Source organism: Suncus etruscus, chromosome 4, assembly GCF_024139225.1.
Source record: "Suncus etruscus isolate mSunEtr1 chromosome 4, mSunEtr1.pri.cur, whole genome shotgun sequence".
Classification (NCBI taxonomy): domain Eukaryota; kingdom Metazoa; phylum Chordata; class Mammalia; order Eulipotyphla; family Soricidae; genus Suncus; species Suncus etruscus.
Window position 1 is genome coordinate 89,726,679 of NC_064851.1, and position 15,657 is coordinate 89,742,335.

The window sequence follows — 15,657 nt, forward strand, 5'->3', positions numbered from 1 at the left end:
TTTATGTAGATTTATGAACATTATATAAAAATGATCATATCTTAGCAAATTTAAAAATAGGTTCATTGATGTCTTAGTTATTTTTATGAGACTAAAATTAATATTGCATTAAAAAATAAAAATGTGTTGCACAGTTAGCCATAAAGAGAAAAATTCTAGAAAAGTCACTATTTAAATGCACAGTCTTGTAGTTTTATACTAGATAATGAAATTACTGAAAACTGACCCATTTTTTAAATCTCTTATTTGTATGTTCCATTATAGAGTCTTAACATACAAAGCTTCCAGTCAACTACTAAATTACTACTATTACTCTTATTCTACTCCAGCTAAATTTCAGGCAATTTACTCATCTATTTTTTCTCTATAATACCCTTGGTTTGCTTTTTATTTTACTGTTTTGCATTCATCTTGGACTTCATGGATTATATATAATTCAATCAAAATTTTGCAAATCTTAAAAATGCATGCCTGTCTGTCACATCTTATTAGGAAAAAACAAACTAAGACCAACTTTCTACCTTTGCAATTCTTGTATTTGAAGCATTGGACATCATTTGGGGAAAGAAATAGCAGAGGCTTGGAAGATTAATGTCTCAGTGAATTAACTATCATCTAGTTAGGTATTGTTCAAAAATTAGAGCATATTTTTCTACTCAACAGTCTTCAGAATTTTGTTATTATACTTCTGTAATATTAAATTATTTATATGTCTGTTCTTCCCTCTTCACAATCTCAATAGATGCTCTGCTCACCTTCTATTTCTTATCTGGTTAACAAGAACCACTAACTACTTAATTTATCATATTTTCACCACAAAAATCTACCAATTTACTGAAATATGTGCCAATCTCTTCTGTTCTCTTGTATCAGAAAGAATTCTCAGTAAAATCAACCAGGACCTTCAGATTGCTATGTTCTGAAGAGCTATTTCTTTCCTTTTTTGTTTGTTTGGTTTTGAGCCACACCTATCAATACTAAGAGGTTACTCCTGGCACTGTGCTCAGACATCGCCCCTGGCAGGCTCGGGGACCATATGGGATGCTGGAGTTGAACCTGGGTCCATCTGAATTGGCCACATGCCAGGCAAATGCCCTACTACTGTGCTATCACTCCGGCCCTACTATTTTCTTTTTGTTTAAAATAATATCTTTATTTAAACACTTTGATTACAAATTTAATTGTAGTTGGGTTACAGTCATGTAAAGCTATTTGTTTTCTTACACAACTTGTCCTAGCAACTGTATTTGAAACAACTGAATACTTTTTTGTTTTTCAAAAAACTGTTTTCACTTGTATTGTGTAATTCTGCAATAATAGCATTCTACTGTTTTTCTCTTTTTACTGCATATGGGAGCACCCTTATAAAGAGTCTCCCTTTCTTGCTCTATCTTGTCACCATTATTTCAGTTAATGCTCCCATATCTAAAGCTATTTACATACTGGGATAACCCATTCTTCTGTGTCCCTTCAATTCTCAATTTTCTGGTGATCACTTGTGAGTTCAAGTCTATAATCCAAATCTATTTCTTGTGTGTGAGATTTTAATATCCAGCTGCTACTAAATACCTCAGAGCCAGATTGTCCCAAGTTTAAAGCTAACCTTTAAAAGCTTTTGTATACTACATAACTTTGATTATGTTACATTTTCTTTCTGTTCTATTATTTCTCCCCTCCATAAAATGAGAAATAAAAACAATTATTTCAACATTATAGGGCATTGTAAAATCTAAGTGAATTAACTAACATTTGTCACTGAGGACTGTTTTTCTTGTTTGCTGTTTCTGCAATATTAAGTGCAGTGCCTTAAAGCAGGTATTCAATAAGCATCTGCTGAATCACTAAGTTACCAGATGGTAAATTATCACAATTTGAAAGAATTTTCTATTAGCCTATTAAATGAAAAAATCTCTACTGTAGCTACATTGTGACATCTTTCAAAGGACACCATGCATTCAAAGAAGAGAGTGGAAGGAATAGCCCTGAAAAATAAAACTTCTATTTAAAAGACACTCACAGATACTCTACTATCAGAAATGCCTAGTACTGTTAAGGCAATAATAATTATTTGAAATATTAATTAAAAAGATCATGTAAATTATGAAATTATTAAACATAAAGCTAAATATAACTGATTAGGCATTTGAGAAATAAAAACCATTGACTGGAAAGAACACTAAAATCAAAGACTAAGTGGCTGATGGAAAAGCTCTGGTGTTCAGTTATCTGTACACACACTAGTGAGTTTTATACATTTCAAACTTGCGGCCCTCCGTACAACATTTTGTGGCCCTGCCCTAGAGGAATCTTTTTATGTTTTGTTTTGTTTTAGTTGTTTGGGTCACACACCCCAATGTTCAAGGCTTACTACTGACTTTGCACGCAAGGATCACCCCGACTTTGCCTCCTGCGGTCCGCAGGTAAATTGAGTTTGAGACCCCTGGTAGAGTAATTACTAGCCTCAACACAAAAAACTTGTAGCAGTGATGATAGACTTTCCTTTTTTATAGGCTAATGCCTGTTAACTTTGCTGTTTGAGATTGGGAGGATTGGCTAGATGCCTAGAGAAGATAAAATTTCTCAAAGAAGCAGAATTTTATAAATGAGTGGTAGAAAAGTAGTAGCTTTTTATTTGCATAACACTTACTTACATCCTTGGTGACACCAGATGGAAGGCTTTACTACTGTTACAGGAGGCCAATTTGGGGGCTTGGGAAAAAATTCTACACTTTTCATTAAATTTTTTCCTGCTAATTTATTCCCAACTGTATGAAGCAATTTTTAATCCAAGACAATGGCCATCATGACAGTCATTAACAGTGTTTACTAATTTTTTTCTAGAGTATGATGGTGATATAACATGTATCTTTCAAGAATAGTTAAGTCAATCTATATTTTCAGGGATTTTTTGGGCAACATAAACGTGCCAAATTCTCTCTTGGCAATTAAAAATAATCTATACAGCAGATGCTGTAGTCTAAGCTCTAGAGGGATCAATGCCACAAAGGAGAATCATGAGTAAAAGATACAGGGGCTAGAACCCAGTTCAAAGAGCATACTGTCTTAAACTGGGGATTTAAGGTTGCTACTGCTTCAAAACATAATTCTATTCACACTGATGGAAATCTACTTCTTTAAACAGAGGTATAATGCTAAGCCAAAAGAAAAAATATTTTATTAAGAAACAAGTCAATTTTCTTACTTTCCCCTTTTCTTTAGGAGTAAAAGTGTCTTGTTTGGTCTCCCATCAAAATCACATGGGAGATAAAATTTCTCGTCCAATTCAGATAAAAAAAAAAAAAAGATCAACTTTTGCAAGTCACATATCAGAATGAATACATTTTAGGCTAGAATTGTAAGTAAGCTGTAGAATTCCTCTCTGAGTTGCAGAGATTACAGTTACGGCTGATTAAAGTTTCTTGCTTTCAAAAACAATTATAAATATATTAGAAGTTTTTGCAAGAAACACAAAATAGGGGCCGGGCGGTGGCGCTGGAGGTAAGGTGCCTGCGCTAGCCTAGGACGGACCACGGTTCGATCCCCCGGCGTCCCATATGGTCCCCCAAGAAGCCAGGAGTAACTTCTGAGCGCATAGCCAGGAGTAACCCCTGAGCATCACAGGGTGTGGCCCAAAAACCAAAAAAAAAAAAAAAAAAAAAAAAGAAACACAAAATATAGAGCTAAAGAGTAGTAGGATGATTTATGTAATTCACTCTTGGATTAAAAAAGGTAGAAGGTAGTAATTGCATTTCACTAAAAAGGTTATTATTTGAGAATTCATTAAATCCTTTAACTTTTTTAAAAAATAGTAAAAACCTTCCAATTACAATGAGTCATTTGAAGTGACAGTTGCAAATCACTAATTATGGGATATTAATAATGAACACAAGAAAAATTGCTATTACCTAATTTCTTTTTTTTCTATTTAAAGCTTTTAAAATGAAAATATCTTATTCTTTAGCTATTTTGTATCATATTCCTTTTTATATATAAATATCAATAATAAAGGTCAAATAGTAGGTCATTATTTAAATCTACATAAAGATTATCCTAAGTCTCTAAGAAAGTATTGTAGAAATAGCATCAGGAAATAATCAATACCATTTAATAAATGATTAAAACTGTTATTTCCCACAAAATTAATATAAGTGTGTCAAAAATAACTTGAGGTTTATAATGAATAGCTTTTTAAAATCTACATCTCAAAATCCTTTCATGTTTACTTTTTTAAATCTCTTATTTAGTTTAAAATTTCATATCATGTTCTAGCTAATGCCAATTCTATTGGAGTTTTAAAATAAATGACCTACCATATGTAGTAACGATTTAAATTTAGATATAGACTGTCTCACGGGTTTTTAAAACTCTCCCCAAAATTGGCATGTAAAGAGCAAATTAAAGAGAGATGCTCTGTTGGGTAAGCAACAGTTCTTGACATAGGGATCAGGATGCACTATTAGCAGTTTCTACATGAATTAGGGATCATGCATATTTTCAATTATCTTATTACTTTCTCTGCGTACCTATGCTATACTTCAGCACTTTTAATGTCAGTTATTTATTTATATTATCAATATACAGATATTACTTTAAAATTAATGGATGAATTTTCTGTTGAGTTTTTGAATAAAATAAAGCTCACAAAAATCTAATAAAGTCTTAGTCAACAAATATGTAATAGTGGAAACTGAGCTTTCATGTTAAATTGTACAGCTTTTACTGGGAGAAGCAGCAAGGAGGTAGGATGATTCACAGACCCATAAACAAAGAAGTGTCAGAGTACATGCAGAGAATGATGGAAAGGAAGTCCTTGAGTCCCCTTTGTAAGATGAATAGACTGAGATAAGTAGTATGCATATTTTACTAAATATACTCACTGTAGCATATACTAATATTTGTTAATATACCTCTTTATATTTCATTGTGCCATTATTTAAGCTTCTTTATTAACTAAATTACTCAATTCTGTTATATCTTCACAGTATATCTTAACATGTTTTTGTTTTATCTTGAGGAATTAGGATCATGTGCTTTTTAATGATGACCTCTATTGATATCTTTGCTTTCGAGAGCAAATCAAGTTTGAGACTATAATTGAACTACCTCCAACAGATTGAGAGAGAAGGCTTAATCTGATATCAAGTTCTGTAAATTAAACAAAATTGAGGGAGGGAGTATTAATCAATTATTGGTAGTAGGAGCAACTGCATTTATTTCCCTCTCCAGCAACTTTATTTTTGAGTTTTTGTTGGTTATGTCAGATAGTTCTATGCTCTATAGGAAATTTAGATCATTTCACATGATCAGGTTTTTTTTTGTGTGTTCATAAAATGAGCAAAACCAAATTACTATTAATGTTCACCACCTTTTATCTCTGTTACCAAGGAATTCTAAAGATAAATTTTGAAAACTGCATATTGTATCTAGTAACTATATCATTATATTACTCATATATAGATATTGAAACAACCCAACTGTCAAAATATTTATGAAACAATTAAGCAAAATCTTGGCTCAGAAAACTAAGCTTAATAAATTAAAACAAATGGGGCCAGAGAAATAGTACAGTAGATTTGCTCCACATATGGCCAAGTTGAAGTTGGTACGATATGACCCCCTAAATCTTGCCAGGTTCACAGAGGTGATATAGTATCACTTCCTTGGACTATTGCATTGAAATAAGCATCACTTGAGATCCAAATATAGAAAAAAAAATCAAAATGAGGAAATTTAAATATGACAAATGAGAATACATTTTCATATATTTTATGGCAATGAAAATGGGTGGGGCCATTCTGATAAAATGGTATGGATCATCCTTATGATGTTCAGTATAGATCATATTTCTGGTTGGACTATATGAATATGAAAATATTAACACACAAAATTATACACACTTCAATATTTATTGCAGCACTATGCATAATAAAAATATGGAAGCAACTGATGAGTCTGTATATAGATAACTGGATAAAAATATATATGGTACATTAATTTAATGCACATTATTCAGCTATTGAAAGAGATAAAATTTGCTATTAGCAGCAAAATAAGAGGAGTTTAAAAGGATTTTAAGTAAAATAAATCATAAGAAAAATAAAAGGACTAGATGAGTCCATCCATGGGTATAATAATAGGTATATAAAATTGATGGGCAAAAAAAAAAATAGGTAAGCATTAACAACAGAACTAAGACTACCTGAGGGGAAGTGTGTGTATGTATGTGTGTATAAGAAACAAAGTGAACTGTGGCATATATTCAAGTGGTGGATTTTTGTTTGTAAAATAATAATATATACCCACATACACACATATATGTATATTATCTATGTATGTTTATATATATGTATAAATTGAAAATTGTATTCTATACAAAAATTTATCATAAAATTCAAATTTAGATAAAACAATGTTTTGCATTGGAGTAAGAAGAAAGAAAATATACCAAAATATAATTCTTTTTGGTGGAAGGACTCTTTGTACTGCTTTATTTACTAAAGTTAAATAATATAGAATAAAAAATTTCTTACATGCTGTTAAGTAAATAATTTTATTCTTATGGTCATACTAAATTATATGTGGATATAATATATATTTATAAGCATATACTCATATAAAAGCATATGTATATTAACTTAAAACATTGTTATATATAGATATATTATAAACATGCTACATATTTAGAATAAATGCCACTTATTTCTCTTTGCAATCATTGTTTCTCTTTGTATACTTAAATTTTTAACTCAGATACAGAGGGATAAACTTAATTCCTTTAAATTGTTTCACTTCCAGATACATTATTTAAAAAAATTAAAACCAAGATTAACTTAAATTCAACATAGCATACATAAGAAATTACCCAGACATTAGATTCTGAAAGACCAAGCAGGAATTTTTAACTACTAATATAAAATGTTGATTGTAAAGGACTGGAGAAATAGTACAGCAGATAGGGTGCTTGCCTTGAGAGTGGTTGATTTGAATCATTTGATTTTGATTCCTGGGATATCATAGGTCCTCTCAGCCCTTTCTAAAAGTGATTCTTGAGTGCAGAGGCAGGAGTAACCCTTGAGCATTTATGGGTGTGACCCAAAACCAAACAAATTAATTCCCCAAATCTGAAACCAAAAACCAGTCAATTGTAAGTATGAGTTTTTACAATATGGACCCACTGGCTTATATGCTTATAATACCCCAGACCTAAGTGGACAAATAAAATTATTGAGGACTGGAGAAAGGGAAGAGAGGTATATATACTAGAAAATCTTTGATTAGGCAGGTAAGAGAGTCCATAAAAAGAGAATGAAACATTTAAATAGTACCAATATAGGAAAAATCAAAGTTATCTGTATACTTTGAAAAGCTCTCTGGTAAATAAAATCTAAAGAGAGGATTTTTTGTACTTATATGAAATGTTTTGCTAAGACTAAGATAGTATGTAAGTGATATGAACAAAGTAAAGCTGTTTTACTTATTGTACATTTATTTCACTGTTTAAATTTGTTTAAAGTAATACAGAATACATGAAATACTACCTAGGTATTATTCATACTTCCCTAGCCAGAATGCAGAAGTAACAACAACTCTGACTGATAAGAATTGAAATTCTTAACACTTTAAAATTTATGCAAGCTTTTAGCTACATAGACAAGAAAGTGGAGGCCATTCCAAAAACTCTTAATGGACACTTAGGTGAACATAAACTTGTCTAAACCTTTCAAGAAAATAACATCTATGTTTTTCAGGAGCATGAAACAAAAATCTTTCCTTAATTTCCTAATAAAAGAAAAAAAGTTCAATTAATAATCCTAGCATCAGTTAACTATTAAGCCTTTTCTTGAAAGAGCTCCAAGGGTGCTTTACATAGGGACAGTGGCCTAGAGACTTCACTAGAGAGCTGGGATCTATCTCACTCATCACCTCGACTACTATGAACCATAACTTTTCTATCTTGCTTATTGTTAACTTAATTAAAAATATTTTAACTAAAATAATATTATACTCACTTAAATACTTCAGCAAAAAGAGATCATGCAAATATATACAAGCCTGCTACAACACTCATCATACTAAAAAACATATTTGTGGCATAACCACACCAGGCAAAACACAATGGAGCCATCTTTTTTAAGACAGCTTAACATTTCCTGCCATGTTCTGCCAAAGTTCTAGTATTCTGATTTGATTTGTATATGTTATATGAAATTCAGAATATGGATATGAAACAACTACTCAAGAATGTCTATTAAGCACTCTCCATACAAGTGGAATCAGAGATAAACAGACGAGACTATATTAAGCTCCAAAGCTTCTGCACTTCAAAGGAAATAGTGCCTAGGATACAAAAGCCACCCACAGATTGGGAGAAACTATTCACCCAATACCCATCAGACAAGGAGATAATATCTAAGATATACAAGTTACTAACGAAACTTAACAAGAAAAAAAAACATCTAACCCCATCAAAAAATGGGGAGAAGAAATTAACAATTTCTCAAAGAAGAAATACAAATGGCCAAAAGGCACATGAAAAAATGCTCCACATCACTAATTATCAGGGAGATGCAAATCAAAACAACAATGAGCTACCATCTCACTCCACAGAGACTGGCACACATCAAAAAGATCAAGAACAATAAGTGCTGGTGGGGATGTGAGGAGAAAGGAACTCTCATTCACTGCTGGTGGGAATGCAGTCTAGTCCAGTCCTTATGGAAAACAATACGGAGATTCCTCAAAAAACTTGAACTTAATCTCCCAGACGATCCAGCTATATCACTCCTAAGGATATACCCTAGGAACACAAAACTGAAATACAAAAATCCCTTCCTCACACCTATATTCATCGCAGCACTATTTATAATAGCCAGACTTTGGAAACACCCCAGATGCCCTTCAACATAAACTGTGGTACATATACACAATGGAATATTATACATCCATCAGGAGATATGAAGTCATGAAATTTTCCTATACATGGATGGACATGGAAACTATTATGCTGAGTAAAATAAATCAGGAGAGAGTCAGAATAGTCTCACTTATCTATAGATTTTTAAGAAAAATGAAAGACATTATTGTAATAATGCCCAGAGATGAGGGCTGGAAGAACCGACTCATGATATGAAGCTCACCTCAAGGAGGAGTGAGTGCAGTTAGAACACTAACAACTACCATGACAATGTTAATGAGTGAGAGAAGTAGAATGCCTGTGTCAAATAACAGCAATGGGTGTGGGTGGAGGGATACAGGGTGAATTGGTGATGGAAATGTTACAATGGTGAAGGGGGTGTTCTTTTTGTGACCAAAACCCAACTAAAGTCATGTTTGTAATCACCGTGTTTAAATAAAGATAAAAAAGAATTCTATTATAAGTACATATCTATGTATGTATCACAAAGTCACATCTTGCCCAAATAATGTCATTACAAGACAATTTAAAATTCTTATTTTTATACCACCTACAATACCTTTATGTCACAACTTCTTACCTCTTGTCCAGACAAATAGTAAGCTGAGAGAAGTCCACCAACAAAGCGTATGTTTACTTCAAAAACAGAAATTTCAGCATTCTGTGGAAACAATATAAATGAAATTAATAGTGTGAATGTCTGTACATATTGGAAAAACAATATTCAAAAAAAGTACACTAAATATTTAAATTTTGTCAAGTTCTTCTAAAGAAGTATATATACAAATGGAAAAGTCCCAACTTTAAATACAACAAATGTATACATTTACTTTGACTTCTAAAATCACAATTATTAACATATTTATAAAATAGTGTACCCACTCATACCTTTATTACTTATGTAATACTAAGTATTCTTTAATTGTATAGATAAAGTAGGGCTTTGCCATGCTATTTTTCTTTTTTTTTTTTTTTGGTTTTTGGGCCACACCCTGTGACGCTCAGGGGTTACTCCTGGCTATGCGCTCAGAAGTTGCTCCTGGCCTCTTGGGGGACCATATGGGACGCCGGGGTATCGAACCGCGGTCCGTCCTAGGCTAGCGCAGGCAAGGCAGGCACCTTACCTCCAGCGCCACCGCCCGGCCCCGACCATGCTATTTTTCAATTATCTGCTTTCCTCCTTACTTTTCTTCCTGAAAGGTCATTAAGATTATAGTTTGCCTGACCAATATTATTCAATCATTCTTCTCACATCATGATAAATGTGAGAGCTATACTCCAAGTAAGAATTGAAGCTAGGTTCTAGAACTTTGTTCCTAGATTTCTGTCTGCAGCCTTGTATAGTTAGTTTTACTTCTCTGAGAAGACAGTTCATCTATGCAAAAAAGATAATCATACTATCAGTCAAATTTTGCTCTGACAGTTCTTATTACTATAAATAATAGCTTGTTCTGATAATGATAATGGTGTTCAACATGCCAGATGGTGGCAAACTTTTTATATAGATTGTATCTTCTAAACCTCACACCAACCATGTGAAATTATTACTATTATTATAGCAAATTTAAAATTGGAAAAATAGGACTTGAGGGAAAGTATAGTGGGTAGGTGCTTGCCTTATATATGGCCGACCTAGGTTCAATCCTACCACCTCATATAGGAGTAAGCTCTGAGCACTGGCCTAAAAGTAAACAAAATTAAAAACAGATGATCTTTAAAGATGATCTATGACTTCTTGCCCTTTCCCTTGCTAAAATATTTTATGACTGTATATGTGCTGCTGTGCTTCCTGGGGTCACATTTTTAGTTATAGTGTGCTAGAGAAGGCACAACTATTACAGTACCAGGGTTCAACAATATTAGTGCTGGTAATGACAACTGATAATGTGGACTGTGCCAGGAGAGATTGCAAGGCCTCAAGCATACATAACAAGCACTCTATCACTAAATCATATTCCCCCCCCTCAACTAAGACCACTGGTGGTTGGGGGATTTGGAGGGTTTCCAGGGCATGTTTCTAAGAGGACCACTTTTTAAGAGAAGAAAACTAATAAGTGATTGAAACAATTTGGTGTTGAATACTTACATACTTGTTCAGAGCTCTGTTGTCCTGATTTCTATACCATCTAACATAAAAACTATCAAATGCCCTTATTAATGGTTACAAAACTGTGGTATAATTAGTAATTATTATCATAATCATACTATTTAATATCTGGCTCTTATTAAATCTGCCCTGCACTCTGTTCCAAGATAATTTAGTACAGATAACATAAAGAACTAATCTATGCTTCAAAGCTTTAGTAAGTTTCTTTTTCATGTTTAGTCAGTCTTATTCAGTAACTACTTTTGCCTTGCATAAAACCATTTACTGATAATCATAGGGGTTCACAGCAGTCTATAAAATGTGGAGTCAATATTCGACAGATGAACTTATTCCAAATTATTGAAGATATTATTTCTTTTAATCAATACTTATTAAGCAACTACCTTAAGCCAGGAACTGTCCTAGGTTCTAGAAAGAGGGTAGGAAAACTGAGTAAGTCTCTAAACATGGCAGAGCCTATAATTTAGAGTGCTATTGGGAGATGATTCTTGTAAAAGAGATTTTCATTTAATTCTCACAAGTTTCCTTTAAAAGATATAAAGATCTGACAAAGTAAAATAATTCCTGTAGTTAAAATAGTTTCCAAACACCCCTGCAAATTTATTAAATAAGATCTAGGAAAACACAGGCCAAAATAAAGTTCTTTATTAAATTTATTAATTGTATTTTGAAATATGTAACCTGTACATTATATAATTTGATTACAATATTCAGCATAGGTACAATTTATATGTATATCATTAGATGTGATATAAGCAAACAAAAACCTTAATGTTCCATAAAATTACTAATAAGGATAAAGAAAGACAATCTTTTCATGTATTTGATTTATACAAATATCATGTCTACAGTTAACTATGTCTAATAATAAATATACTAAATTTAAACCTTTACTTTTATTTATTTTTAATTTATACCTGTCTTTCAGTTTTAAACTGATTCTTCCAGATTTCTTCCTATTAAATCTCATTAGGATAATTTTATATTCTTATTCAAGTTGTAGGCACATTACATATTCATTTTTCTCTTCATAATATAAATTTTTTTGATAACTAGAACTTTTATATAGACAGTAATATTATAGAAAATATTGAGGGCTTGGGGGCCTGAGTGATAGCACAGCAGGTAGGGTGTTTGCCTTGCACACAACCCAGGTTTGATCCTCAGCATCCCATATGGTTCCCTGAGGCACGAGGAGTGATTTCTGAGTACAGAGCCTGGAGTAACCCCAGAGCACCACTGTGTGTGGCCCCCAAACAAAAATAAAACAAAACAAAAAAGTTAAGGTATGTCAAAATATCCCCTGAAATATATCTTCAAGTTCATATAAATCACCTACTGTAGAGTTGTTATAATATATTGATCCAAAAATATATTCTAAACTTAAGTTTGATTTATCTTGCTCTATAAGATACTGGTAAGGAACCATGAAAAATGCTATTTTTGATGTCAGTTGATTTGCATTTTGAATTCATGTATCTTATAAAATGATCTAGTGGGTTATTAAAGAAGCAAATCTGAATTTTTGTAAATACATGTTACTTCCCAATTACTACTTCCTTTATCTGTAAAAATCTTGCTTAGATTGCCTTGTACAAGTCAGTCTGGTTCAGTTCTCTGGTACTGGATATGGTCCCCTGAGGACTAACAGAACTGATCCCTGAGCATGGTAAGGAGTAAGCCTTGAACACTGCTGTTTGTGGCTCCAATGACCCCTCTCCCAATGAAAATTCTTGTTCAGAAATGCTACATAACATTGGTTGATTCCAATCACGATCTTCCCATATACATATACATAAAAACACATGAGAATACCTATATATAAAAAAAATGATAAAAATTGGGGCTAGAGCAGTGGCGCAAGCCGTAAGGCATCTGCTTTGCGCATGCTAGCCTAGGATGGACTGAGGTTAGATCCACTGGTCCCCCAAGCCAGGAGTGGTTTCTGAGTGCATAGCCAAGAGTAACCCCTGATCATCACCGGGTGTGGCTGAAAAAAAAAAGATAAAAATATTTGTAATGGTAAAAAAATTGGGGGGCATTATTTGAGCCATGACCAATGGTGCTCAGGATTTAATCCTGACTCTCTACATTTCTGGTAGGGTTGGTGTATATGAGATTCTAGGAATTGAAATTGGTCAATCATATACAAGACAATTATCCTACCCACTATACTTTACTCCAGTCTCTTATAAAATGGGGAAAAATCAACTTATACATCATTTTGTATGCTCCTACCACCAATATTTATCATTAAGCTTCATTTCTCAACTAGGAAAAGCTTCCTCTAGATCAGGAGATCATCAGAAATAAATTAAAAGAGAGAATTCAATGTACTATGCTAAAGGGATATTAGTACTCTGGTAGTAGTTGTGTATGATAACACATAACTTTAAGAAATATGAAATAATATCCTAAAACATAAAAATCATGTAAACTAAAGCCACCTCAATTTTTAAATACAAAAATTAAAATTTAAAATTTGTGGGCTAGAAAGATATTATAGTGGGAAAGGCACTTGTTTTGCACACAACTGGGCCAGCTTTATTCCCTAAAATCACATATTGCTATCTAGCACCAGAAATGATCCCTCCTTAGTACAGAGCCACAAAAACGACCTGAGCACAGCTAGATATGGTCGCAAATTAAAAACAAATGCGTAAAAATCTCCTTACAGATATAGTTTACAGATATAGTATATATAGATACACATAAACATGTTTGTCAATATATATGTATATATGCCTTTATATAAATATGTATATATGTGTATATACATATTTATATATGTATATATAAATGTATATATAAAGCATATATTTTTTCTCAAGGGATTGGTTGGGTGATAAAAATGGACTAGACCATCAAAGGGAACATCATATCCAGGAAACAGAAAACAGTCCCCTACGTAATTCTGTTTCTTACAGAAAACCCATATAACCACCTGGTATTATGTCCCTGTAGATAATAAAAGTATAGCTCTATAAAAAATTAATGTAAAACTTTGTAAAAGTAAAAGCAATCATGACCATGAGGAATCTAATCCCATCAGAGCAAAAATGAAAGTGAATATTTCAAAATCTGTTTCAAAACCTCTTCCTACAAAAATACACAGCATTTTAAACAACTTGGAGAAAACTATTAGGCTGTTTTTGATAATCAACTTTCTCAAAAAGATTATCTATCCAATGATGTAGTTTTTAATAGTGCTCAGTAATTGAAATAAATGGCTTTGACCATTAGGAACATATGTAGGTTTTAGAACAATTCAGTTCTAGTCTCCTTTTGATTGAAGAACTATACTGGTACAAGCTGTCACTTAAAATATAGTTTCTTTGTGCCTTCAAGCTTATTCCAGAATTCTCCTTAATTACTTAATTATCTATAATTTCTTGTAACTGTACAGCTTAAAAAATATGTTTGACTACACTGAAATAAAAAAAATTTAATGGAAACGAACTTTTCTTTCTGAAATATTTAATTCTATTGAGATTTTGTTTCTGATCACTTTTTTTTAAAAAGGAGTAATCTTGGGAAATCATGTCTACAAATGCAGCTGCCATTGCAGCATTTGGCCAGCTCCATAAACTCATTCTGCTCTCAGAGATATAAACCAAGCCATAAAAAATTACATATACACCTGCCTCATAGCTTAAAGCTGGTAATCTCAAGAGGTGAAGGAGAACCAAGTCCTAGCCCTGCCAAAGTGAAACCTGCTGTACCCATCACTCACAATTACCACTTTGCCAATAACTCTGCTTTAGCACTCTTCTATGGTTCTCTGCTGAAACACCAATATGACCAAAACTCCATGTAAGCTGGTATTTAAGATGACCTCATGGGACTTGCTTATAGTGAATGTAGGCCCCTCTCCTCAGTTTCTACTTTTGAAAACCCTGGCAGCCAAACCCTCTGTACCAGCAATAGTGCTTGTATTTCCTGGATTGTGTGGCCACACTTGCAGCCACATGAAAGTTACAATTTTTTAAATACTATAATCCCAATAGGAATACTTCAATTTAGATGCCAATATTTATCAGAAGCTACCTATTGTTTAGAAACAAAAGAAGTAACAGAATGATCAACTAGCACAAAAAGCTTACTAAACATATTGACAATGACTTAAGGATCTCATTGCGAGATATAATAATTTTCAGAAATAATCTTCTTGCTGTACTTTTCTTTCTTTTTTTTAATTTTGCTCCCACTTGCCTGAAAACAAATATATTATGATCAACATGTCAACTATGTGATACATGGTCTTTAAATAAAGTAATTTATATATTTTTAAAAAAGATTTAAAAAAATTAAGAGTAATCTTGGAGCTTTGAAACCAGAGGCTACAGCTAACTTGCTATTCCTTCAAACTTGCTGTCAGCTTTCTACTCAACAAACTATAAGTCTCTGTTTCCCAGAATAGAACATGTGAGAAATAATTGAACATTAACAACAGATCCACTACAAAACAATGTAATTATGTTTAATAACTACTACTCTACTACTGATTACATCATAACTATTCTTTAATAACAACTGTTGAAAGCATAATATTTTTCAGTCATTGATTTAAAGAGAGACAATTGCCTCTACATCTTGGCTTTGTTTAGGTTTATCATATACCTTTCATTATACATGG

At 32.6% G+C, this 15,657-nt stretch overlaps 1 protein-coding gene and 1 long non-coding RNA gene across 2 annotated transcripts in view; both read right to left on the reverse strand.

Annotated features, from left to right (window-relative positions):
- LOC126006058 (uncharacterized) overlaps positions 1 to 15,657 on the reverse strand; it is a 684,655-nt gene that overhangs the window by 598,726 nt on the left and 70,272 nt on the right. The window lies entirely within an intron of this gene.
- The window catches only part of MAN1A1 (mannosidase alpha class 1A member 1), a 221,995-nt gene that overhangs the window by 136,535 nt on the left and 69,803 nt on the right, over positions 1 to 15,657 (reverse strand). Inside the window, 1 exon segment of the mRNA XM_049771358.1 lies at positions 9,495 to 9,575. Within this exon segment, the coding sequence (XP_049627315.1) occupies positions 9,495 to 9,575 (81 nt within the window).